This window comes from Pezoporus wallicus, unplaced genomic scaffold (genome assembly GCF_028554395.1).
Source record: "Pezoporus wallicus isolate ANWC-B61680 ecotype Strahan unplaced genomic scaffold, APGP_CSIRO_Pwel_v1 scaffold_6885, whole genome shotgun sequence".
Taxonomy (NCBI): domain Eukaryota; kingdom Metazoa; phylum Chordata; class Aves; order Psittaciformes; family Psittacidae; genus Pezoporus; species Pezoporus wallicus.
In genome coordinates this window covers 4331980-4359732 of record NW_026638858.1, presented here as the reverse complement: position 1 = coordinate 4359732, position 27753 = coordinate 4331980, and the positions used below count along the sequence as shown (strand labels likewise).

General features: G+C 38.9%; 1 protein-coding gene across 6 annotated transcripts; it reads left to right on the top strand.

Moving 5' to 3' along the window:
- Window positions 1-28: 28 nt before the first annotated feature.
- Window positions 29-27710, top strand: KMT5B (lysine methyltransferase 5B). Of its 6 annotated transcripts, none has more exons than XM_057412752.1 (10): window positions 30-221; window positions 6303-6545; window positions 7518-7665; window positions 17462-17627; window positions 18917-19026; window positions 20940-21106; window positions 21738-21757; window positions 21914-22050; window positions 24621-24817; window positions 26134-27710. In XM_057412752.1, exons 2-10 carry the CDS (start codon window positions 6386-6388, stop codon window positions 27600-27602), a joined length of 2574 nt encoding a protein of 857 aa, XP_057268735.1. In that variant the 5' UTR covers window positions 30-221; window positions 6303-6385; the 3' UTR covers window positions 27603-27710. The 6 variants fall into 6 exon arrangements, with proteins under 6 accessions (XP_057268741.1, XP_057268735.1, XP_057268736.1 ...); XM_057412753.1 differs by having other exon boundaries at window positions 6300-6545; XM_057412754.1 differs by lacking the exon at window positions 30-221 and adding an exon at window positions 3943-4064.
- Window positions 27711-27753: the final 43 nt, after the last annotated feature.

The window sequence follows — 27753 nt, the reverse complement described above, 5'->3', positions numbered from 1 at the left end:
CCCACTCGGAATTATTTTTTTATCACTACCGGTGCTTTTCCCCCCCTTCTTTCGTTTTCTCCCCCACCTCCGCCCCTCCCTCGCTCAAGTCGTCGCTTCCCCCCCTACCTTTCTCCCCCTTTTTCCCCTCTCGCTCCCTTCCCTTTGGTGATTCATTTTCCCCCGGTGTTGGCTGTGGCAGTGCCTGCGGCGAGGGACCCAGTGCGGAGGGCAGCCGGAAAGTGAGTATGTGTCTTTGAAGGGGGGGGACATGGGATGTCTCAACTCGCGCGGGTGGAGGCTGGGGGCAGCCCGTCTGCGGGCGGTGAGGCCGGGGTGCCGGGGGCTGTGCCCCTCAGGTGGCTTCCGGAAGGGGTGTATGTGAGGAGCCGTGCTCGCTGTGCTGTCCTGCCCCGCCGCCTCGGGGCGCACTGACAGATGGATGCCCCGCTCCGGGGCGGTAGTGAAAGAGGAGGCTTGAGGGGAGAGGCGCCTGCGACTGGTGCCGCCTAGCCCAGGGGCCGGGGCAGGCGGGGGGCCGCAGTGGGCCGGGGTGTGATGGCAGTGCGGCAGGAGGCGAGCCCTAGGGGGCAGCACGCCGCTGGAGGCGGTGGCGCTTGGCCCGGCCTCTCTCCCCTTCCGCTTCCGCTTCCCCCTCCGGTCGTCGCTGCGTGGTGTGCGAGTAGTTTAAGCCCGGGGAGGCGTGTGGGCGACCTGGGGAGGGAGTTGTTAGTTACTTAGAAGCTCGTGGCACTTGTGGTGTTAAAGGGTTAATAGCTTTGCTATGGGCTTTGATAGGGGGTTTAACCCGTGTTTGTACTGCTTGGGTTTTTTGAGGTCTGTTTTGAGTGACCATGCCGGGCTGATGGCATGGTCACTTGTGGCAATTAAATCGAAACGCGTGACATCTTGGTTTTGTCGTTTGTTTTGGGTTTGTTTTTTTTTCTTTTTTTTTTTTTGATTTCCTGTTGGAGAATATATGCTTTTACGGAAGGAGTAAAGTAGATCTTCGTCAAGAGAAAGTCTGTGTTTTGTTGAGTTGAGCCACAGGCAGTATGACAGTTAAGTATATAACTTGGTGTCGTTTTTTGATGGGTTGGATTCTGCACAGGGTGACGCATATGAAATGGCAGTCTGATCAGAGTGCTTAGTAATGTAACTGTAAATACATAGTAGGAGGTTTTAATCAATGAGGTTAAGATAAAGTAAGATAAGATATAAAGTAAATGGCGTGTCCTGTTTCCATCATCTAGTCATTGTAGCTATGGATGCATCCTCTTCTGTTTTCATTGAAAATGTACTTTTGTCTTGAACTTTTTAAGCTTTCTTCCCTGCAAGTAACGCTGTGTGAAGAAATAAAAACTGACTTGATTGAAAAAGGGGATTTTACTTGTTTGCTTATCATGATATCTTGTTATTAGAGCCAAATGGATGCATACAGACATCTCAGCTTTATGCCCATTTGTGTTCACAAACTGGAAAATAAGATTATTATTTAGTGCGTTGCATATTAAATTAGTACGTGGGGTGATGTATCTTTGAATGCTCAGTAGCATGACTGAACAGGGCTCCTGAATACTTGGTTTGCTCTGTTAGTGTCATCCTATTGCAGGGCTACAATTCCCAGAATTCTTTTCACTTCAAACAACATTGTGCTTCAATGCAACGGACAGTTGCCCAAATTAACATAGTAAGTGTAAGGTATGATCAGTGCTAAACAGTGGATCCAGAGCTGTGGTTTGAGAATGCACAGCATTTGGGACAGTCCCAGCTTAAGTTCTTGTGACCACTTCCCTGACCTTGTGGCCGTCCCCCCACCTCAAAACACTCTTATACCGCAGTTCAGGGCAGCAAGACTCAGATTTTTCTGGTAGCTCCCGATTTGGTCACTGCTTGGCTCTGCAGTTACTTTGCTGGAACAAAGGGAGGATGACTTTGAAGTGAGCATGAGCAGGCAAGGGGGCAGCAGGGTCGCTTTTGGTGTTCTTGTTTAAAGTCTTAAATGAAATGTAGTGCTGTTTGTGCCAGCCGTGGTGGGGCTGCCATGAAATGGTTGTTAAAACAGCTAAGACTTTTTATTCCCCTTTCAGTGGTCCTGCTGCTGCTTGTCAGGTGCTGCATCCCTTCTTGCTCTAGTGCCCAGTGGAGGCTTTGCTAAACCTGCTTAGCACATGTCACCAGCAGAAGGTTACCTGCCCTCTCCCCTGTCCATGAGGTTAAAATGAGTTACGGAGACATCCACTGAGCTTCAGAATTGGTGGAAATGTTTGTGTGAATTGGCAAGGATGAGGAAGGAGGTGCTCCCTGTCCTGGAAGCAATGAGGTTTTGGATTTTCTTTGTGAAAGTCTGCTGAATACTCGCTGCAGTGAGTTGGGGGAGTCATACAGCTTCAGGGTGCTTTGCTCAGCCAGTTAATTCAGCTTCATCCTGAGAGGGCTTCTGGTGGAGGAAGGAAGGGTAAGGAGAAAGGAGAGTAAGTAGCTACTGAAGGACTTCTGTGTGCGCATTTCTTCTCTGCCACTCATTTGTACTGGTATGCCAGTGCTTCCGTGCCTGCTTGTACTGGGATTGGTATCCAAATGGACACACAAAACTCACATGTCTGCAAAAGAGCTGTCACAAGAAAGAGTGGGAGTGTACAGACTGAGCTATTGGTGGGGGATTGAAGCCTGGGTTTGAGTCAGTTTTGGAGCCACATGTGTTCTCACAAATCTGCATGCTAGGGATGCGGTTCAGTTTTGACAGTCTTACAGCTTCCCAGGTACTGCGTTAATCCATGTCCAGTTCTTTACTGAACTTATTCTGAGAAGTGACTGGAAAAAAAACCCAAACAAAACCACCCACCAAAAAATTGATTTTTTTTTTTTTTTTTTTTTCCTTCTCCTGGTGGTATAATTTACTGAAACAGTTCATCCCCCCAGAGGCAAAGAAAGTAAAAAGTGCCTGTGAAATCAGGTGGCTAAAATACGTGTTTGTAGGGATGGGACTGAAATGGCCCTTGCTGGCTAAGATTTATCCTGCTGAGGAATTACAGCCTCAGCTCCAGTATCTCTAAAGTCCTGTGGGACCACCTGACCTCTCTTTTAAGATACAATTTTGACTACAGAGATTATGGGAAAGTAAACTCCCCAATACCTGTTTTGTCACCTTGTGTGGTTGCAAAGAGCTGTCTCTGTTCCATGCCTGGTTTTGCTGTGGTTTAGTATTATCAATAGTAATCTGTAGTGTCACATATAGTATTAGGTTCCTGCTTAAAGTGATGCTGACCATTGGCTTCACACCGTGTGTGAGCCAGAAGCATTCTGCACCTCCCTTTCCATTGTGGCTTAATGGTAGCATGTCTGAGCTGTCAAAAACAGTAACCAAAATAAGATTTGAGGCTGTTTCAAATAACTTCTTAAAGCTGTGCAAGCTTTTAGCTTTGAATTTGCAGTCTTCGGTATTCTCAGAAACTTGAACACTTTTTAGGAGTGGGTATGGGGTTTTTTGTTACCCAGATGGGGTGTTGTAGTGAGATCGTCTATAGACAAATCAGTTGCATAGTTCTCTGCTTCTCAAATTCAGAGATCATCTGCTTTCTTATGTAGGTATATTAATGAAATACATACCTTTTCTCTTGATATTGTTGATTTGTCCAGCTGTAATTGTGCAAGTAAACTTAATAGTATAAAGCTGAAGTTATAAATGATCCATGTATGGTGTTACATTATTTGATGGTAGTGCCCCTAGCAGGAATTTCCAAGTATGTGGAGGTATAAGAATATTCCTCTTCTTCTCCCCACCTTATGAATAGGAAGATGGTGTCTATCTCTTCCTTTTCTCCCTTCATTCCTAAAGAACTTGTGTGCACAAGTCTGATGTAGAAAGTATGGAGAACAAATCAATCTAAAGATGCATTAAAGCTCACATGGTGGTGATGAGTGGAGCATCTCTTGCTCTCCTAGGTTATCTGTGGCATTAGGAGCTGTGATACTGGGAAAGGAATCCTGTTGTGTAGTTCTGGCTTTTGATGCGATCTCTTGAAAGCAGTGTTTTGTATTGGGAGAAGAAATAGAGGCTGGAGAAGCACACTTGCAGTTTTCAAGTTTGTCATTTGGCTTGCACTAGAAAATAAAAGGCAGCAGTAGATGGAGACAAAGGTTTTCTTGCTCATTAGGCTGCCAGGGTCAAATAAATAATGATTTTCCCCCAAAGTGTTTGCTAGTGTTCACTAAATGCCTTTTGATTTTAAGAAGGACTTCTGGTATTGTCTCTATCATTGTATTTTACAGCAAAAGCAAGGATGTTTACAGGAAACACGTCCCTGTGTTTAGTATGGTTGAGTATTCTTCTGTGGCCACGCTGCCATTGTACTATCGTTGTCATTAGTATATTTGTTAGGCAGAAGTTTGTTAGTAAAGGTAGTGCTCACCCTCCCCAAACTGGACTTATGAAAGATCACTTCCTTTGTGCAGAGTACACCTTTTTCTAGGTGAAAGTGTACCTGTTAGTTGTCAGAAACACCACTGTATTGATTTTATTTTTTTTCTTCCGAATTATTGCATACATGTGCAGTTGGTCTTCATGGTGAACTTCATTTACCTGTACTGCTCTTGAGCAGTAGCACACCACGGAATATAGCTCAGTTCTGGTTTGGAAAGAGACCAGAACTGAATTTAGTGGGGGTCTTTAATATAGTTTCTACTCTTTTACAGCTGTTACAAAATGGGAAATAGGGTTTAATTAGGGTGTATAGAGCTGTGAAATGTATTGATTAAGAAGGAAAAAGAGGGAAGCTTAAGAGTGAGTTTGTCATTAAGTGTTTATGTGACAGTGGTGGATCTTCACAACGTAGCTGTCTTCTGAAAGAAGTTCAGGTGGAATGCTTAATAAGAAAACTTTGGTGCTTTGGCTAGTTGTTTTGGTGTGTCTTTGGGTGGGGGGGTGTGTTTAGGTTTGATTTTGATTTTACTTTTTGGATGGATGTTAAGCTTTATGAACTAAAAAGAGCCTAGTGTTGTATAGTACATGTTTAGGTGTGAGACTTTCATGGGTTTTTTTTTTGAGGTACTATGTGAAAATAATCTGGTTCTGTGTACAGCTAAGTGCAATGAATAGGCTTTCCCTAGCAATTCTTAAGTCTCTGGTTTGTTTTTTGAAGGCTCTATCTGGTAACCTCCTAAAGAATTTTGTCAGTATGCAGAGCAGCTGCATTGTGGTAGTCAATCTGTTTGATTCCAGCTCTGTTAAAGAGCCATGTTAAAGCTTGTAGGTCCAGTAAAGTAGACATTTAAACCTTGTGTGTGTTTGGCAATCTTTTTAACTGTGTTTGTCTTTAGTTCTTGAAAGATGTTTGTATAGTGTCATTCTTTGCTGCAGAGTTTCAAACAGGTTACGGATTTATGAGGAAATACAATTGGGTGTGTATTTGAAAATACTAAATTTTTTTGTGTCACATAGCTGAGTGTGTATTTATCCATGTGTATGTATGCCTGTATAATACATGTGCATGCGTTACACATGACATGTGCAAGGTCCTACACCTGGGTCGGAGCAATCTCAGGCACAGCTACAGGTTGGGCAAACAAGAGGTTCAGAGCAGCCCTGTGGAGAAGAACTTGGGGGTGCTGGTCGATGAGAAAATGAATGTGAGCAGGCAGTGTGCGCTTGCAGCCCAGAAAGCCAACCATATCCTGGGCTGCATCAAAAGCAGCGTGACCAGCAGGTTGAAGGAGGTGATCCTGCCCCTTTCCTCTACTCTTGTGAGACCTCACCTGGAGTATTGTGTGCAGTTCTGGTGTCCTCAGGATAAAAAGGATATGGAACTGTTGGAACAAGTCCAGAGGAGGGCCATGAGGATGATCAGGGGACTGGAGCACCTCCTGTATGAAGATAGGCTGAGAAAGTTGGGGCTGTTCAGCCTGCAGAAGAGAAGGCTGCGTGGAGACCTCATAGCAGCCTTCCAGTATCTGATGATCTTAAGGTCCTTTCCAACCCTAACTATTCTATGATTCTATGAGTCTATGTGTGTGTAGTCCAGCTCATACAATTCAGTTGTCATTAGCCATTTATCAGCTTTAGAATTTCGTCTTTGCTTCCAGATGTGGTTGTAAGTTGTAGGGCAGTACTTCACCTGTGGATATCTGCATTTGCAACAGTTAACTGTACTAGTGCTATTGAACTGCTTTTCTTTCTTCCTAATGCCAATGCAGATCACCATTTCTCTTCCCCCTTCCTAATCCTCCATTTATTTTTACATACATATATATATGTATATATTTAATCTGTGTCCTGGAAACAATTTCCCAGTAAGTTCTAATCATGTTTGTTTTGCTTCCAGTAGGAATTGGAACTGAAATTATTCATCCACTTCTCCGAGCCTTTTGAAAAGTGACTAAATGCAACTGAGTCAGATTGTCTGTGGGAATGAAGTGGCTGGGAGAATCCAAGAACATGGTGGTGAATGGCAGGAGAAGTGGAAACAGGTCGTCTAATGACCATGCGCAGAATCAGACCAAATTGCAGCATGCAGGAAAGGAGAATCCGAAGATGGGCAAAAATGGAGTTGAGAGAAGATCAGGCAGATGTATGTGCATATTTTTGCAGCTTTGTGCTGTATGTGATTCATCTATCAATTTGCAAGTCAGGCTTCTGTCTTGTCTTAATTCATGAAGGTCTGCATTCAGCATGTAGCTGTCATCAGAAGTATTAATTATGTTTGTATCTGTTAGGTGTGTTAACTTGCTTCAGAAATACAGATCACTTCAGTTTAAAAGTTGAGAATAAGTAGATGTATGTCAGTTTTGAACTGGTGTAAGTAGAAAATACACGATTGGCACTAAGTGAGAACAAGTGTGATTGGAAGTTGTGCAGAGAAGCTGTGGCTGCTGCTTCTGTGGCAGTGTTAAAGGCCAGGTTGGATGGGGCTTGGAGCAGCATGGTCTAGTGGAAGGTGGCCCTGCCCATGGCAAGGGGGTTAGAATGATGATCTTTAAGGTCTCTTCCAAACCAAAACATTCTGGGGTTCTGTGATAACATAAATTGAATTACTAGTGAATGCACATGTAGAAGTAAAAACCCTGTTTTGAATAAAGTCACTTATCAGTCATTATGAAATGGTTTTAATGAACATAGATTTTTATTTTTTGCTATTTGTCTGTGATGAAGGACTGATTACAAATTCAGAGCAAGTCCTTTGTTCAGACCTTGGGGAAATAATTTTTGACATTTTCATGACTTGATCACATCCATATACCAGAAATTTTGGAGGCAAGCATGACTGAACTATGGAAAGATGCTTGTAGTTGGGGAGGGGAAGAGAACAAAAGCAATTAAAGACACCTACAAAATATATTCTTAAGTACTTTCTCCATTGGCTGCTACATAAATGAACAAAAGTAAGAATGAAAAATTAACTGCTTCTGTCTGCAGATATTTTATTGTCTTCCTTAATTGTTCTATATTTTTTGTCTCAAACCTGTGGCTGTCTGTCCCTGAGCGTAGTTTGGCTTTATAACATTCTTAAATGATAACCTAATTTATGTTCTTATATTTTCAGGTAGCGGTGCTTCGGGATTTGAGGGTCAGAGTCGTTATGTGCCTTCCTCTGGAATGTCTGCCAAGGAACTGTGTGAAAACGATGACCTAGCAACTAGTTTGGTTCTTGATCCCTATTTAGGTTTTCAGACACACAAAATGAATACTAGGTAACTTGTCTTTATTTTTCTAGAAAAGAATTTATCATCTTTATAATCAGAGCAAAACTGTGGAATTTCTTGTATGTTTCTGACTGTCTGAAAAAATGACAATTTGTGAGTAGCTTCTGCCTTTAAAATTGTGCTGTGTGTGAGACTGGATCTTGGAGCTGTGTGGCAGTGTTCATTTGTAACAATATCGTAGGTCTTTGTTAGCCCTTGTGTATCTGTGCTGTAGAATAGGTTGTTAACAGACACTGTTCCCTACCTTAAACAGTTAACTAATCATAAGTTTCAAACTATTAGTTATTTTAATTATTTCACAGACAGAATTTAGTGTTTGGGGAGTTTTCTGTTTATTTTATCTGCTTGGGTGCATTTTCCCCTCCCCCCTTATTCTTACGATACCACAGGAAAGATACAGTTCCTGCACATCAGGTGCTCAGTTTTTGCTGAAATTCTTGCTACTTGGAAATGTCTGTATAAGGTGAATCAATTTGCACACTGGGATCTTGCTTACCAGAATTGCACACAGTTTTTGTACTGTTATGCACCTGTCTTAGTACTTCTGGTCTAAAGTCTGTGCAGTCTTGGGGGTTAGATGCTGCATTTCTGTTCTACAGGCATACCACAGATTATAAATATATTCTAGAGATCTCTGTTAAGTTTTTGTTTTCATACAGGATCTGCATTGCTAGCTTAATGGGGAAGCTATATAGAAATAATTAGTTTCTAAGGTCAGGAATCATGTGCTTATTATTGTACAGTAAAAAGAGCTAAGAGTTTTCAGGCAGCACATAATGGAAAATAGGCTGCTCAGTCCTTCAGACTGTTGCGATGGCTATTTTTAAAGAACAGCAGCTTACCTGTGCAGTGTGGTCAGGTAACCAGAGTATCAGTTAAGTAGATTTTTGTATGTATGTAATGAGCTGATTGACTCAGAAATGACTACTAGATTAATACATTGTCAGATAACATAAATGATTGCTGGAATTACGTGATAGCATGAGTTGCGCATGAAATTCCGGCAGTGATGTCCTAATAACTGTGAAGACTTGCTACAAAGAAATTTGTCTTTTTCGCTAGAGAGCACCGCGTCCATCTGTGAGAGGAATGCTCGAGTTCTTTCTGTTCACTCTGTGGTGTTGGTTACAATAGCACATTGTGCCTGACAGGGTCTGGGTAGGTAGTCTTACGGTTTGGTTCAGAGTGTTTTTGTATTTACAGTAGTTAATTGAACTAAATATATACACTCAAAAAACTCTTTTGTTGCATGAGTGGTAGTCTACAGGTTATGTACAGGTAGTGAATTCTTAACTCTGTTTGCTAAGAAAATGATGTATTCATTGTTTAGTAGTTGGAGAAGCTTTTTTCAGAAATGTTTTCTGCTGATATGTTTTCAACACCTAAAATACTTTTTTAATTATAATTTGAATCAAAAAAAATAGACAAAGGCTGTCATCGTATATTTCTTCCTTTCTCAGACTTGGAGAACAGTTACAGGCAGTCTTGAAGGGCAATAGTTAATAATCTTGGAGCGCTATGGGAAATGCTTAGGTGAGGCTTACAGCTTCTACCAGAAACGCATCTTCTTGCCTCTTTCATAATGTCCTATTGAAAGAGTTTCTGTTGTTGCTATGAATTAAAGTAAAGGCATCAGCATAGTTCTTGCTCATCTTTTTGGTACAGTGATGATGTGTGCTTGTTACTGTAGCTGTGATGCTTAAATCATCTTCCATCTAGTAAGCTGTAGTCTTTCTAGAGCTCTTGAGATGTATTGTTCTTGCATGGCTTTGTGGGAAGGTGAGGGGAAAAGCAAGTATGAAAAGACTAGGCTGTTTTCAGAATGTCAGACCTAGTATCAAATGCATGATTGTAGTAGAAATTATTGTTTAGGCATCTTCTCCTACAGTGTGATGAAGTCATGTTAGTTACATAGTTTGTGTATTGAGGTGCGCTTAAAATAAAACAGCCATTTATGATGACAAGCAAGTATTTCCTGTTCCCTTGTTGTGATTTGTTTGAAGATGTACTGTGGACTATCTGACTGCCACTATTCTGCTTTGCTGTTTGTATTTTTGCAGCTAGCAGCTCAGGGTAAGCTGATGATCACTTACTGACGTTGCACTTCAGCTTACCGCTGGATGCCAAGTTACTTAATAATACAAAAATATGAGCTCCTATATAAGGACTTTCTGTACTTCATTCATTCCTTTAGTTGAAGAGCTTCTTGTTTTGTCCAGAGTATATAGGGGGGGTGGGGAAGGGAATCTAAATTTTGAGTAAAATACTTAGATTATTGTTGGAGTGTCTTTCTTTTCCATTGTTTTCATACTGAATAAGTGATTTTACAGTAGAGTGGTGACAAGAATATGATTATTTATTTCCATGGGCCATAATTCTTGAATGCCCTTCATCTTGGGAGTTGGGCTATTAGCTCTGTAAACTGTCAAATCAGTAATACCTGAACCACCTGAAAACTAGTTCTCAAAAGGTTACAATGAGATCCCCTAATAAGTTTGTCCATTGTTCTCTGAAATACTTCCTTGTCACCCAGGGATTTGATAGACAGCATAACATGTAGCTCTGGAAACGTGTTCAGTGGCTTTACCTAAAATTAACTTACTATCCTCTTGGATTTCCAAGAGAAAGAAAACTTCTGGCCCTCTTTATAGAGTCTCTGTGATAATTCTTTCATCAAATTGGTAGCACTTATCTTGACAAAATAGCAGATTAGCAGTTAATACAAAACTTAATATATTAGTAAGTATGATCTTGTCAAGTACAGCTGTTCTAAAAGGTTTTGTGCTGCCTTGTACAAATCCTGTTATATCATGCTTCTTCAGGTTTCTTATTTGTTTGCTTGTTTGGGTTTTGTGTGTTTGTAGGGCTTTGTTTGTTTGTGGTATTTTTGCGTGTGTGACAGACTGTACTGGCTCTTAGATTTACTTAGTCTTGCACACCTTTCTTTTTTGTAAAACAAAACTGATTTTGCAAGCTATTACTTTCTGAATTGGAGATTGTCTGACACAAAAGATTAAAACTGACACTTGTAAAAGCAAAGTTCATTCTTGCTTACCATACTGTCTTTTATTCTCAGATGCTTTTCCTGAGGCCGATGCTGAATCTTGAAGTTGCATGCCTTAATGGCTAATCCATTCTTTACTATCTTGCATACAAGTGTGCTAGTATTTAAAACTTGATCCATAGTCATGATCATAGAGGTGCAATTACCAGTCACTATCTTTTCCTGGTTCCCTAAAGCACCAGCATCATGCTAGGAACTACTGAGAGCAGTTCCAGTGTCTTTCAGAGTGATGTAGGATGTCAGATGCTTTGTAATCTGCTTTAGGATTTAAGTTTGGTGTGTTGATGCAGGTGGTTTTGTCTGATAACATGAGACTGAAGGACCAAATACAAGGTGTTTGGGAATGATGTACGGGAAGCTGCTTACTCTCAAACACTGCACCAAGAGCAATTGCTGGCTTTGATGTAAACAATCAGTTGTTCTGAACTTAACACATACATCACTCTTTGTCCCTTAGAGCCAAGTCAAGTCCCTTACTTGAGCAGTAAGGATAAAAAAGGCAAAGCAGTTCCATATCACTTGCATTTGTGGGTCTGTGCTGATTTTCTGCGCCTCTTACCTCATTTTAATACAGTAATAAAAAGGCTCAGTATTTATCTTGAACAGGGATTGGAGGTAGTACGAGTTATGTGGCCTCTGCTAAATAAGGTTACATGACTGTATGGTTCAACTTTAGTGGCATCATGCTGTGGAGATACTGGATTAGAGGTACACAGCTCTTACGTAGCGACACCCTGTTTCAAAATGAAGATCTTACTGAGGTCTGAAGAATGTATGTGTACTCTACAAAATCACTTTGACTTCTGTCTAAAATTTGTTTTTCTTTTTTTCCTGGTTTTTATTTTTGCTGATAATTCAGTAACATCCTTCTGCTTGCTTCCGGTTGTCTTCCTTCACTGTGTATAGTCACACACAGTGATTATATGGTAACTGTTTCACTGCTGCTGAATGTTTTGGATTTAAAAATAAACAAAAATATGACAACCACCACCACCCCCTCCAAACCAACACCCACCACCTTACTCTTGCACGTTTTTTTTCTAGTTACACCTTTAACTTGCATAAAAAGTGGTGTATCTCCGAAAGATGGAGTCGCTTGCATCCAGTAGTCATGGTAACTGCTAAATTAAATTTACCATGTGGAGTGTCAAAACAGGAGTGGAGTGTGGGGGTTTTTTTTGTGTCCCCCATATTTATTTAAAGATGGGATTTATTTGCTAACCATATTAAGGAGAGTGAAATTATGTGGTTGTTAGAATTCTCTTCTTGGCAGCGTAAGAGTTTTGACCATGCGTGTGTGTAGTTTCAGTTCAGGAAATTTCAGTAACTTGTCATTAAAATGCTGGTTTGAACTCTGGCTTTTAAAGAACATGGAGTTTTTACAGATCCCAACACTGGATACTGATCACAGAACAAGTTGATTTTTATATAACTAACTTTAAATTAAGATACTCATACTACTACTGCAGAGTTGGGCGGGGGGGAAGGGGGAAGCCAAAATGTATGTTAACTAAATAAATGGTTCCCACTTACTATAAGTGAATGGGTTTTAACTGTTGTTTTGCTGTCTTGGATGCTGAGCAGCCTTGCAGTTTTAGCTTTTGTGCTGAATCTCTGGTATTAGATGAACAGTAACTTGCTGTCTTTCCATAGCCCCGTACATAAAAGTATCATCCAGACAAAGTGCCTGCTAAGAGATTAATGGGATGCTATGCTTTGATAAATTCATTCTTCTTGATGTTCCCTAATCAGGAGTTGAAAACTAGGTTTAGAAGTATAACTCTTTTATCACCCACCAATACAGTATGTGGAGTTCCGTAGTAGAACTCTTGCAGGATCAATTTGTCCTTTTTGTTCAAACTCACTGCTCTCAGTGGCTGAGATTGAGCAAGGTACTGTGCTTCTGAACTTACCAGAAACTCTCCTTTAACTTCCTTTATAGGCAAGCATCTCACTGACCTTTGGCTTTATACCTTGGAGTTTCAAGAGTCTTTAAGTATTCCTGAGGTAAGAGAAACTTGACAGAGAGAGAGAGTGAGCTTTGCTTCCCCGAGCCATTTTCCTACATCTTCCTTATTCAGAACACCTCAGTTTGCCCATAACTGGGATAAGATCATCATCTAGCTGATTTTGAAATTGAAATAGCAGTTGCTTTTCTGGATCTTGTTGACTAGGGAAAAATAAGTATTACCTAGGGAAGTGTGAAAAGTCTATGCTGTGCAGCTTGTCAGGGAGAAGGTGTATTATTATTTTTTTAAAGATACTGTGATAGCAAAGATTTTCATTCTTAGCTGACTTTTAAAAACGGACTGTTGTGCCCCAGATTCCATGTTCTGTGAGACCTGATCCCTGAAGCTGTTTGTAGGATGGCTCAGTGAGTCTGTGCCTGTGAGCAGATTCAAACACCAGAGTGTCTGATTCGCCTTCCATGAGGGAGTCTAATAAAGAACTTGTTCATAGGAGCACCAGAAGTCTGGATAAACAGTTCTGATTTTAATTGACTCTCTGTTTAGAGACTGGGTTGGCCAGTTTGTTTTGTTGGTTTTCTTGTGTTCTTTCTCTCTCTCTCTTTCTCTTTTTAGAACTAGTCTTGTATTTTAATGATACTTAAAAGCCAGCTTCTTCACCTAGTTTATATGTATAAATCTAGCTGTGGGATGTTCTCAGGCTCTCTTCAGGGTGGTGCCCAAAACCAGTTCTGTAGACTCTTCCAGCAGATACATAGATTTATTTTTTATTTTTATTTTTTTAATGTTGTGTGTAAATGAGGAAGTCCTGTAGCACCAAAATAATAGTATTTCTCAAAACCAGTTGTCTTTTTGGTAGATAGTGCTGGGAAGGACTAATGAATAAACTGATATTCCATGATACACCTGGGAAAAGTGAAGTATCTTATCAGTAGACACATTCTCAAGGAACACTACTTCTAGGCTTTCTCAGATTATTGGCTTCTTCAATATCTCAAATGAGGAGGTACCTCTTAAAGTATATGGGGGGATACACTTGTGAAAGTACTGAAGCTTTCATGAGGAGTCTGGGTTAGCTCATAAGCTTTGTATGCTCTCAGTGCAGTTTATATGTGCTGTTGAGCTGTGAACAGCTCACTGTGAACCGTAACTGTGAGCAACAGCTGTGAACTCAGGCTCGTTGTGCAAAGTGTCATTCTGTTTCCCAGATTTGGGAATCCTTGAAATGTAATGCTTCCTGAAGTTGGTTCCTGGCATCTTTCCATTTACTTGTGGACACTTCTTGCTTTTTTAGATTTCTGTTTATCTTTTCTCATTAGTTCTGTCTTGTCACCATGTAAAAAATGTCAACAGAGTGTTTTGGTAGAGGTGCTGCAGGAGGTCCTTGGTACTAATTCTTGAGCCCTTGGGTGCAGGCATCATGTTCTTTGGAGGAAAAGGGAAAGAAAAAAAAAAGAATAATCACACCCCAGAACCCCTCCAAAACCAGTTCTTGTTTCAAGTTTTAAATGTGACATTCATCTGACTTCTTGATGTTTTGGGTTTTTTACCGTCTTCACCCCGTTCCTGTTTCCACCCTTCTTTTTGGCCTTTTCAAGACCCAAGCATAGACTAGCTATTCTGCTTCTCAGGAATGATGTTATATGAGTTTCTACTAGGCATTTAAAAGAATTCCACCGCCAGTGTGGAATGCCTGAGACAAGAGGCCATAGAAACACCAGCTGAATGTGATCCATGGACATATATGACTTCTAAAGGGTTGGGGCCAGGTTCTGAGCCACCAAAGGTAGCTATTCAGGTAGTTACCTAGTCGGCCTCTGAGAATGGTACGTTGTGAAAGACCTGAAACATGAGCATCACTTCGGGGCTATAAGATGGGCCTCTAAGTGCTAGAAAATACAGAGTGTTGATTCTTTTTCTGTAGGTCTTGTTTAAACTTAGCACCTGCTGTGCTTTTTATTTTTTGCTTGCTTTTTCTGCTGGTGGTTGAGTTGGGATATTGCTTTCTTTAGCTAGCCTAGACCAAGCTTCTTGATGATAAGCAGGAATGATTATGTCTAACACATACATTGCTTGTCTCAGGTGCTAATGCCATTTTGGATGTGATAGGTTTTTTACCTATCTTTTTTCCTGGAGGTCACTTAGCTAAAGTGAGTAATGCATTTCAACATACAATATAAAATGTAAGGGAAAGGGCAACCATTCATTTAACCAAGCAAGAACAGGCATAGCTGAAGACAAATTTTAGCTGTAAATCCTGTGGGGGTTTGTACTTTAATGTTTGCAGATAAAGGTGCAAGCAAAATGTTGACCTGTCTTGTTTGGGCATATTCGTGTACTTTGTACTTCTCATGATGTAAGTACAGTTGGGTCCTTGTTGGGAAAACTGTTTCTCATTGAAACACAAAATGAGATCAAATCTTACACTGAAACTAGTCAGGTTCAATTCAGGCTATATCATTTTAAATTCTCTTAATGTCTGAGTAAGCTCTTTGAGTATGACTGTCAAATCTGGGAGAAGTCTTTCTGGTTTGGGGAGAATTGGGAGGTCACAATTTTGTATCCGACTAGGAAGTCAAGGGAGACTTTGCTGTGCTACAGAACAAAAACAGTGATGATCATGTCATCTGTAATGTGAAGGGAGTTTTCTTCCATGATGAGGTCTCAGCAACTTGTTGAGACAGCTGCCTGTTGGGAGTTGGGTTAAGTATACTCTTTACTGAAGAACTTGATTTGAAACTTGGTTGCACAGTAGGTGCTATGTGGACATCTTATTTCTTGACTGGCTCTTGCTATATTGTTAGATGTTATCCCACCCTGAATTACTACTCCATCTTATTTGAAAGTTCACAGGTTTATGTTGATAATTTTTACTATATTCAAAAAGATTGCTTAGTCGTTACATTACAAGAAGTTTTTCAGGTGGAGAATGCAGAGATGTATAAAGGCAGTAGGATGGAACACTGATAAAGTACACTGCCTCTGGAAGTGATACTGCTATTAGCAGTATATATAGCAGGTCTTTATTGTATCAGGAACATAAGTACCACATTTTACTTCTAATGAAGGAAATTGCATCATCATTATTAGTTATTTCTGATTACTGTTTTACAAGGTGAAATAGAATTAGGATGTGCAGCACTTAAGCTATGTTGTTTCCTTCATACAAGTGGCATAGAAGCAGCAAATTCTTACTTGGTCATCTGAAAATAAGTTACTTGCAGCAGTCAGCATTCTGAGATGAGGATAAGCCAAGTGAATGTTAATTTGAAATATGGGGTGTTGGTGAGGGAGTTGATGAGGCTTCCTTCCACTAACTTAAAGAATTTATTTCCCCTTGTGTACTTTGGTCATCAAATACAGACTTCATTTGGTAAGTAAGAGGAAATAAAATCAGCATTGTGACACACTTAATGCAAAAAGTAATGGGACTCAGTCTTACAGATTTAATCAAAAGCTTGTAGCTTATGTAACACTTTTGTCATATGCTGTGTATGCAAAAGATGTGACTTGTAAAAGGAGCGGCAGAAAACTTTTTTCTCATGACCCTAGAAAATTTTTATCTTTTTGAAGAGTCCCCTGGGGTGTGTCATACACTGAGAAGTACACGCAGCCCCAGAGCGGAGTATGTATGGGTATGTACTCAGCAAAGGCAATTTATAGAGCTTTGACATAATTTCCAATTAAGTTCTGCTTTCTCTTGATGGTTTTTCAGCTCAGAAATAGAGATCCTGCGTCTTGCAGCCATATAGGTTTTTTCTCTGACCATTTTTTTCCTGTTGAAGATGTAAGAAGAAATATCCTTCACATCTCAAGCTTTAGCAAGAAGGCAGAATTCTTTGCTAATGTGCAGGAGTTTTTCGTTTTTACCCATGCTTTTCAGCCACCTGTTCCCTGTAGCAAATACTTACGGGAAAAAATCTTATGATAGCACAGACTTGCGGAATTTCAGCCTTCTACAGATGTAGTATTTATACTGCATGTTATTGTTTATTAATATTTGTGTAGTCATTAAGAGGTGTTCTGTATGAATGCAAATGTTACATTTGCATTCCACATAAAGCCATAGAGTGGATTTGTCAATATAATAAGTCTTTGGGTTGGGCAAAAGTTGATATGAAATCACTCTTCAAGATAATTCCTTTTTTTTTTTTGTTCTGAGTTGTTTTTTTTTAATCTTTCATTTGAACTAATTGTCGCTTATTTAAAGAAAAAATATATTGTAGCATTTGAGGTTGTAGAGGGCTTAAATTTAATATCACCCAGCTGCAAAAGCCAGAACCGTGCATTGATCATTTGATATGACTGTTAACTAAGAAACTTAAAATACACGGTTTATTTGTTGATTATTTTTGCATATGCATTTTTAATGATAGTAGATTTATTAGGAAGGACAGTAACACTTCCATTGTACGAGTTTTTTAGGTGCTTTGTTCCATATAATAGGCTTGAAAGCAGTGAAATATTATTCTGTGCAGGTTAATCTTACCAGATATTTGTTTTATAAATAAGTTGTGCTTCTCAGCAGAACGGAGGGTTTTAACATCTGAAGTTGTATGCTTAACTTCACCTTACTTCTCCCATTGCTTCAGGAAACGAGGGCCTGTGATTTCAGTATGTAATGGTCGATTTCTTTATGCTTAGGAGTTAAATATTTTTATGACTGGCAAAAGAGCTCTGTGTTGCAAGTAACAGTGAGGAGGAATTGAAAATGAATGTCAGTGGACTGGAATAGCTTTATTCTTTATTTCAGATTTCGACCTATTAAAGGAAGGCAAGAAGAACTAAAAGAGGTGATTGAGCGTTTTAAGAAAGATGAGCACTTAGAAAAAGCCTTCAAGTCCTTGACGTCAGGTGACTGGGCCCGGCACTATTTTCTTAACAAGAACAAAATGCAGGAAAGGTTGTTCAAGGAACATGTAGGTGTATTTGTAATTAATGTGCTTTTTAAGATGATTGAAAGGCTAATAAAATGTCAACATTTCTAGGAATGTAGCAGTAGTGAAGTAATGCACTGCTGTATGTTATTTCTTTGATTGTTTTTTAATAGAAACTTTCTTTGGTTTTTAAAACCCAGCGAGCTCCCTGCCCCCCTCAATTTTATTTTTTTTTTTTTTAGTTACCTTGCCATGTGTTTATAATAATCATGTAAAAAGGAAAACATATTTAAAACACATTTGCCTCTTTTGTTGTTGACACCAGTCATATGTGGAAGAGAGAAGGTCTGCTTCTGGAAGAGAAATGTTTCTAGGGCCTTTCATTCTTTGGAAGTTGTATTTTTACCCCTTTTTCTGTTTGTTTTGTGGCTTGTTGGCTTGGTTGGTTGTTTTTTCTTACTTATAACTGTCATAAATCAAATTTAGGACAAAGAAAGGTAAAGGAAAAGGGAAAAGCATTTTTACTTCAAAATGCCTCAGTTGTTTTGGCTATAGGGGCTTTATGGGGGAGTGTTGTTCTTCCTTCACTTCCCATGCCCCAAACCCATTTTGTATATAGTATATATTGGTTGTTGATTCTCAAAGTTGTGAGGAATTCATGGTATTTTATTTTGTTTTACTTTAAAAAAACAACTTCTTCAGGAATGAGTGCATTGTTTTCAGATACAGCCAAAAGAATTTGGCTTACTTGGAAGATTTTAGTAATGTAGAAAAAATTAGGCAGCAAATTATGCTTTCCCAAATTTATTTTTGAGTAATGTAGCTGCACTGTAACTAAAGAATTATGTAGCAATCCCTGTATTCAGTATTTAGATTTGTCATGGGAAATAATATTTTTTTTCAGAACTGAAAGAAGAAAATTGGATCCTGTAGATTGTTGGGTCTCAGTTGCTCTTAAAGATCTTCTAAAGAGAAGAATTCTTGAATGCAACTACTCAGTAACCTTAGGAAGAAATTACCCATTTTCATTGGTTGGGATGATTTTGTATCATTTGAGGCATCTTTAATTATTTTGTTTGGTTGGTTTTTTTTTTTACTCTGGATAGTCATGTTATCCATGTGAGAATCCCTGCAAGTCAATCTGAAGAACTAAGAGTAACATAAAATGTTAATACAGCTAAAATTTATAATCAGAAATGCATTTCAGCAAACAACATCCCATTGCAATATCTGTTTTTATGGGTTTTTTAAATGCAGTTCACTGACTTTCATTTTTCTATGTTTCTTTGTTTTGCTTGTAACAGAAAAATACATGTTTTCTTCCATTGCAGGTATTTATTTATTTACGAATGTTTGCTACCGATAGTGGGTTTGAGATACTGCCTTGTAATCGGTATTCTTCTGAACAAAATGGAGCCAAAATTGTTGCAACAAAAGAATGGTAAGAAATATAGTTTACTGTTGCATTCTATTTCTGTCAGTTTATTTTTGAAAGATTCTAGAGAAGAAATCTAAAAGTATGGTAAGAATTAAAACAGCAACCAGTGAAATACAAATGTTTGTATTTTTACTTAGAAATTAAATTTGGTGTGTGTTTTTGCAAAGTACTTAACACACAATACATGCTTCTGTAAGACATTCATGTGTGTATTTGGACAGGCATACAGTTTTCAGTATACAGGGGGTTTTAATCTTGTTTTCAGACAGATAATTGAGTTGTTTGCCTCCTGTGAGAAACACAACCATGTCAAGACTTGCATTATATCGTATTTGTTATACAACAAATAATTGTAGGGGAAATTAGTTTTTCACCTCTGTGAAACTGAGGGGTGTTATTTGCATGTTTTGATTGTGCAAGATAAATCTCTCCTGGAAACACAAAGTCGGAACCTGAGTGTATGTCCCCATCTCATTTTGACACATCTGAGTTTCATTATAAGCATGTCTGTGGCAGCACCAGCAGATCCTGGGTTAATGCAGATTATTTTAAAATAAACTTGCCACTTCCTTCCATCTCTCCTCCCTTCCATAATTTATGTTTGTTTTGCTTTGTGGCAGTACATACTCATAACAGGACACTTGAGATTATATGCTATTACATGCAGGCTAGGACAGGCTAGACGTTATGCTGGCAGCATACCAAGTAAGCATGCTGTTACTGTGGGGCCACAGCCTGTACATGTGGGAGAGTAAGCTTTAAGAAGGTTGAGGCCAGTTTCTAGCTCTTCATAACTCTTCATAGCTGGAAGTTCCACAACCACGACATAATGAGTATGTTGGGGGTTGGGTGGGTTTTTTTCAGTGTGAATTCTCCCCATGGCTGATTCTTTGGGGTGGAAGCTCTGTATTTAGGTCTGCTAAAAAATAATTAACTTTACATGCTCTAAATCTTGGGTAACCTGAGAAGCGCACAAGACAGCAGAGCTGCTTCTTAACTCTGCCAGTATCTGGAAAACTTCTGAGGCTCAAAACTGATGCAAGTTCTCAGCTCTCTCGTATAGGAGAATATTGCACTTAAAAGGCTTGGCTTCTAGTTTGTGTCCTTCATGTGTATTTAGTATTTCCATATTCATCTCTGTCAGAGTAATCTGGCTAAAATTTGGAATGGCAACTTTAAAAAGCAGTGGAAACAAAGCCCTCGCAAGGTAATGGAGAATGCTTCTTCCTAGGTGGAGTATTCAGTGCCTCTGGTATGCTGTATTTGTGATGGCAGATTGGCTGTCCACACATGAAGGCATCATGCTTTTGTTGGTGTGTCCCACCCTTCATCCCCCAGTGGTTTATTTCAAGGACCAGCTTGATGCTGAAGAGCCACTCATGAAAGAGGGAGATACCTTGTGTGAATTCTGGCCCTTTTTTTGAGTCACTACTGGGCCTCTTTTAAGAAAACGTGGAATTCTAAGCATCTTCACTATACAGTGTTTTCCTGGGCAGTGGAAGAAGTGTAGGAAATGCAGACAAGAGCAGCTGGAGGAAGTGTCTTAAGTGCTGATGGGGAGGGAGTGTGCACAAATGAAAAATCTTACTTTTTGTTTAAACAACTGTAGAAGCTGAAGTAATCAACTCTTGCAGTTTCTTGCTTACAGTCTCAGGAAATTGTGGAAACAGTGGTGGTAATGTCTGTCAGAATTGATGTAATTGATTCTATATAGCAGCATAAAAACTTACATTTAATTTCTGATAAGTCTGTTTAGTCTAATATCCTGCCTCTAACTGAATTAAAGCATGAGGTTTGTAGGGGTTGAGAAATGGTTTACAAAACACTTCCTGTTATTGACAACTTTTCTTCTTGTGAAATTACTTCGCAATTTTGGCATATGCATTCTTATTTCTGCTACTCTTTGTACACTAAAGGAAACGAAATGATAAGATAGAATTACTTGTGGGCTGTATTGCTGAACTATCAGAAATGGAAGAAAACATGCTGTTGAGACACGGGGAAAATGACTTCAGTGTCATGTATTCAACACGAAAAAACTGTGCACAGCTGTGGCTTGGTCCTGCTGCATTTATCAATCATGGTGAGTAATAAGTATAGGAAGCATGTTAAAGGACATAAGCATTTTTGCTTGTAAGTGTTGTTACAGGTGAGCTAAACAGCACAAGACCTTAGAGAAAAGGTCTGAATCTGGCATACTGGGTTACTGTAGGACAAAATTCTTTTGGGATTTTCCCAAACCAAAGCTGTGGGAAACTCACAGAAGGCTTTAGGAAGTGATGCCTTCTTCCTTCACAGAGACTTGGGAACTGTCAGCTGAATTGATAGAACATATTGTGGGTTACCTTGAATTCTTTGTGAACTCAGTCAGCAGTAGCGTATTTCTTAGGTAAACTTATGCCGTTAACCTTTAGCACAGAAGCTTAATTGATTCTGTTGCATTTGTATGCTGAAGGAAAAGCAGGTAGGATTTAAGATAAATCCTGTTACCTTAAAGAGGAAGGAAACTGAGCATTTGTGATTGCACAGAAAAGAGCTCAGAAACCAGATCTTTGTATGCACAGTGCTGTGCCATACTAATTTAACTCCCAGTATGTAGCTGAGATTCTATAGTTACTGAAGTCAGAGTGAATCCTTACTTTAGATATCTACAACTATTCATGTTTCAGGTCTTATCAACAGTTAATTGACTTTATCTTTTGGACCTTTTTCAGATTGCAGACCTAACTGTAAGGTAAGTAAGAAATTAAATCACCCCGCATTTTTTCTGTCACTGCACCTTCCCCCTTTGCCCCCCCCCTTCAATGTTTTTTGTTTCTTATCCAGATACTATTCAACCATAATGATAAACTCCACCCCCCTCCCCCACCCCTGTTATCTCCTTCCCCAGTTTGTCTCAACGGGCAGGGATACAGCGTGTGTGAAAGCTCTAAGAGATATTGAACCTGGAGAAGAAATCTCTTGTTACTACGGAGATGGGTTTTTTGGAGAAAATAACGAATACTGCGAATGCTACACCTGTGAAAGGTATGCATTGATGTAAATAAGTTTCAAGTGGAATTGAGCTTATTCATTACATAGTTTATGAAATTCCTTGGATTATGAGTACTGAGATCTTTTGACACATTATAATAGTTCTTTGCTACTTCTTTTAATGACTTCTTTCCTTAATGTTGTTACTGAGTGGTTACATATCTTAGAACTCCTTCATTCTGTTTTTCTTTTGATCCTTTGTTCTGGAGATAGCCCAAAATGAGATTAAAAAAGAAGTGTAGATTCTTAAAAATACTTGTAGTGAATAAAATAGAGTTGAAAAGAAAACAGTTGTAGCCTCTATGAGACCGTTAGCCACTGACCCTTAACTTTTGCTCCTTTTTTTTTTCTTTCCACTAGAAAAAGCAAATTTCATTAAAATTTTCTCTGTTGACCTGAAGTTCTTTTCTGCTGGGAATGCGCAAAGTAGTTTTCATCTTGTGCTATTAGAACTTTGGGGGTTGTCTGTTCATAAAGATCTGCGGTTTGGTCAGTACTTGCCTATATCTGCCCTTTGCACAATAGCAGCAAAGTGTTGTTACATTTGTTTTCAACCTGTGCTGTCTCAGCCTAGTTCCTTAACAAAATTGGTTCAAAGAATTTTTGGTTGGTTTTTGCTGTGTTCAAACTTCTGCTTACTGTGAGCATGGAGGCTCAGCATCATTTGTGAGAGCTTCATTTAGTTCCAAGAAGAACTACGCAGAACCTGTAATAGTTCTGTTACTGTTTGACCTAACTGTAGAGGAAAAAAAAAAATCTAAAGGAAAAACAGTGATCATTTTGAGAAATAGCTTAGTGCACATAGGTATAAATGTCTATATACACATATGTATAAATAGTCTAACAATCCTACTTTAATTTTTACTGCATTACTGCACTTCAGGAAAAGGGAAGACTTTCCAGTGTGGACCTCCAAGCTCATACAGTGTTAGTAGATCATTCCAAGTGAAGGGTACAGTCTCAGACTTTACCTAGAAAGCTGCTAGTAAAATGGTACTTCAGTCCTGGGAGTTGTTGGGCACCATGATTGTTCTTTTCTTGTTACTTAGAGTGATATGTTTGGTTTTGCTCAAATTCTGTTGATTTTAATGTAATATGGACATACTTTCAGGGGAAAAAAATAATTCTATGTCTGAACAGTTTCACTAACTTCTCATCTTTGCATTTTAAGTACATGAAAATGTTGTATTCTAAAGCCAGCATTTGGGTAATTCTAACTTTAGGAATCTGCTTTTCCATCACAAGGCTGTGGTACAGCAATCAGAAATGAAAAATTTGAATTTAGGGGAGTTGAGCAAGGAAAAATGAGTCCTTACCAGCGCTGATGAGGCAACTGTCACTTTGTACACCACCAAAAAAAATATCTTTAAGTGACTCAATTTTGACTATTCTGTAAAGGGTGTTAATTTGTAATGTTAAAATGCTAGACTTCTAAGAATCTGTAGGGTACATTTGGGAGCTATAGGAAGGTTGGCACTCTATTTTTTTTGTTTCTAGTTTTTATTTTTCCCTCTATTTTCAAGCCTCCCTAAGTCATCACCAAGAAAATTTGCGTATCTTTGCATTTGTCATGTGCTCTTCATAGGTGAGCCTGCTGTTGATGCTGGTTGAGACAACTGGGCAACAAAGGCAGCATGTCAGAAGACAGTTGTGGTTGTTTATAGCACCGTTATTTTCTGAAGTGCCTGTTGCTTATGCTAAGTTCAGTTTAGTATCTTAAGCTGCCTGTAGTTTGCAGAACCCAAAATAATACTGAATGTTCCATAGCAAACAAATACTAGTTAATGTGAGAACAAGTGTTGTCAGCATAATAATTAACCTTGTGGAGCTTGAGATCCTGTCTGCAGTTTTTGATGCGCTTTTGGTTGATAGATTTTCTTCCAGTACAACACACTGGAATCCAAACTGAAGTTGTCTTCAGTAATTCTGCGAAGTACAAGCGTACTGGATTATGAAAGAGTACCAAAGGATTCCTAGTAGCAGTGGTTGAAGTGCAAGTACAGGAATTCTTGATCCTATTATGTGATTACTTAAAAGGAAAAAAAGTTCTAGGTTTGCTCAGCCATTTCACTTTCATTGTAAGTACATGCTGGAGTCCTTCAGTTAGGAAGGAGCATGGAAGTATGTGATAATGTTATTCTATTTTCTGTACTTTCCAGCTCTTCTGATGATGCAGTGACAGGCATTGTAACTTAAACTGACATTTTTTTACGTAATTAGGAAAAATGTAAGTTGTTAGCTAATTTAAGTAGCATTTTGAACTACCATATTTCATTTTCACCTGTGTAATCTGGCTGTGAAACAATACTTAGACATAAAGCTAGGGAGACCTACTTCTGCAGTTTTTCTTCTTGCAAGAATAAAAATGAAATTAAAGGTCTTTCTACACATATTACTAAAATAAGTGTATCAGTATCTTACTAAAACAGCCTACAAAATGCTAATAAATTCAGTGGTTATTGGTATTATTTATGCAAATATACTTGGGATTCGAAGTATGGTATATGAAAGTTCTAAGCTTATATTAAGGTTATTAATACATTGTGTCCTCTTTTTGTTTGTAGACGTGGAACTGGTGCTTTTAAATCAAGAGTAGGATTGCCAGCACCTACTCCTGTGATTAATAGCAAATATGGACTGAGAGAAACAGATAAACGATTGAACAGACTTAAAAAGTTGGGTGACAGCAGCAAAAATTCAGACAGCCAGTCTGTCAGCTCTAACACTGACGCAGACACCACTCAGGAAAAAGCTAATGCAAGTAAGTAAGAGGAAAACCTTGGAATGCAAGTGTAAAGGTGTCATAAAAACATTTAAAACTTTCACCGTGATGGAATTCCTCTCCAATTTGAGAATCGTCTCAGATACTGGTCTTTAAAACAGTGATTTGTTCAGGAATCTGAAAGCAATTTAAATAACGAATGTGTGCTTCTCCTTATGTGTTGCAAGAACAATAGGTGGTATGTTGTTAGGTTTTTATTTAAATCAAAAGCAAATATTGTCATATTTCTGTCAGTTAAAGTTCTACCAGTAATGTTTGTATTTTGAAATGTGGTAAACTATCACATGTAGTAGTATGGTTTAGGAAAAAAAACTTACATAGTTTGAGTTATCTACATTCTGTACAAAAAGTTTTTAAACAAGTCGTCTTAGTAGAGCTTACTAAACTTATAGTTTCCTTTAGAAATCCTTTAAATTGGGTAGCTATTTCCTCTACAAATCCAGGACTGATAGTTCAGGTACCTATTCTGAAGTGAAAGTACTCAGAGGAAATTGGAAGGGTTTTTGTTTGTGATATTGCTGACAGACTTCTCTTCATGGAGTAGTGAGTATTGTTTATTTACTTTCCTTCCTTCCCCATTCCCACCACCCTTGGTATACATCAAATAAAAATGACTTAACTAGCAAAGAAGTGTGGAGCCACATGAAATATGATTCCATGTAGCCCCTGTTTGCTTCCAAAACAAAAACCAAAACAAAACCCAACAATCAACACACTGCCCCCCCCCCCCCCCCCTTCACTCAAACTCTCTTACGATCTCTGATGACAAAGCTTTAGAGTTGCAGCTTTGCTTGGGCAGACACAACTGCCTTGCTTACCACAGTAGGTGACAGATAACTGGATATTTAAAATGGAAACTATTACAGTAGTTAAGATTTTGGGGTTTTTATCCCTCCCCCTGTAGGAAAAAAAATCTGGGGTTAGCACTGGAGCATGCTGATCCTCAGATTTTGCTGGAATAATACTTGATAAAAGTGCAGATAATGTGGGATGGATTGTTTTTTTTTTTTTAAAATGGTAGAAGTTGTTTGGTGTGTTTGGGTGATTTGGTAAATTTGGTATATTGGGGGCAGTGAGGGAAGTGTACTTAGAACACTGATCTTGTCTTGGAACTTCTGACTTGTTTGCCAATTCCTTTAATGTCCGAGTTGCAAGTTCAGCAGTCTCACTCGTGAGTGCATACTGTCTAGCCTGTTTTTGTAGATTTTGATGAAGTGTTTAAAACGATTACAGTATTTGGGAGTGGGAAGCTCAGGATAAAGCAGTGCCATAACAAAACTTTTTTTCTTTTGCAGCTAACAGAAAATCTTCAATTAGTGTAAAAAAGAACAGCAAAAATAGAACATTAACAAGACAGTCTATATCAAGAATTCCAGCATCATCAAATTCTACCTCATCTAAACTAACTCATGTAAATAATTCCAGGGTACCAAAGAGACTGAAAAAGCCTGCAAAGCCTTTACTTTCAAAGATAAAGTTGAGAAATCAGTGCAAAAGGCCAGAGCAAAAGAATGCTTCCAGAAAGCTCGAAATGGGAAATTTAGTTCTCAAAGAGCCTAAAGTAGTTTTGTACAAAAACTTGCCCATTAAAAAGGATAAAGAATTGGAGGGACCAGTCAAAGTTGCAGTCTCTAGTGGCTGCTTAACAAGGCATGCAGCAAGAGAACATAAACTGAATTCTGTGAAAGGTGCTCATGAGCATGGTGATATACCACCCTGCACATACATAACAAGGAGGTCGGTGAGAACGAGGATGAATTTGAAGGAGACCTCTGACATAAAGCTTGAACCAAATATGTTGGATAGCTATAAGAATAACTTGACTGGAATGCAGTCGGATGTTTTAGAGCAGCAGTCTTGTGTGCTAAATGAAAATGATGTGGCTCATGGACCATCACATAAAGGGGAGATTAGGTGCCAGAAAAATGATGCAGGCATGACAAAAAAGAAATCTCGACAAGGAAAACTTGTGAAAACATCTGCAAAAATAGAAGAAACTGATACTATGCACAATACACCTGTGAAAGATGAAGTACCGGATTTGATTAGTTCTCATTCAGAACTCAGAGAGAGAAATAATGTGGTGGACACGCCTGTAGGCTATAAAGACTGTGTCCCTGGGTCTGGTGGCTGCTCTGTCGTAACATCTGACAATTTTAAAGCAAAAGACAGCTTTAGAACTGCAAAAAGTAAAAAGAAAAGACGTATCACGAGGTATGATGCACAACTTATCCTTGAAAATAGCTCTGGGATCCCTAAACTGACTCTTCGTAGACGCCACGATAGCAGCAGCAAGGCAAATGATCAAGAAAGTGATGGAATGAATTCTTCAAAAATAAGCATCAAATTAAGTAAAGACCATGAAAAAGATAACAATTTATATGTAGCAAAGCTAAATAATGGGTTTAACTCAGGATCAGGCAATAGTTCAACAAAATTAAAAATACAGCTAAAACGAGAAGAAGAAAACATAGGGACATACCCTGAGGACCTTCATGAAAATGGTGTGTGTTGTAGTGAAACTCTCTCCCTTTTGGAGTCAAGAATGGAAGTAGATGATTATGGTCACTATGAAGAGGAAACAGCAGATGAATCTTCATCAGAAGAGGATGATGAAGAGGAAGATGACTATGATGATGAATTTGATGACTTTATTCCTCTTCCTCCAGCGAAGAGATTAAGGCTTATTGTTGGCAAGGATTCAATAGATATTGATATTTCTTCCAGGAGGAGAGAGGATCAGTCTTTAAGGCTCAATGCATAAGCTTATAGGTCTTAAACTGACCTGGATGTCCTTTTTATAAAAAAAAATAAAAATTAAAAAAAGGCAAATGAAAATCCCCAAAGTAAAAACAAGAATGGAAAAAAAAACCCAAACAAACCCACAACAAAAATTCCATTTGATTATTCCTCAA

Bases quoted from the DNA above. Each gene is read 5' to 3' on its own strand.
- KMT5B (XM_057412752.1), top strand. From the start codon at position 6,386: ATGAAGTGGCTGGGAGAATCCAAGAACATGGTGGTGAATGGCAGGAGA. The intron at 6,546-7,517 runs GTATGTGCATAT...TTATATTTTCAG, and splicing joins TGAGAGAAGATCAGGCAGAT to GTAGCGGTGCTTCGGGATTT. The intron at 17,628-18,916 runs GTAGGTGTATTT...CTTCCATTGCAG, and splicing joins AAAGGTTGTTCAAGGAACAT to GTATTTATTTATTTACGAAT.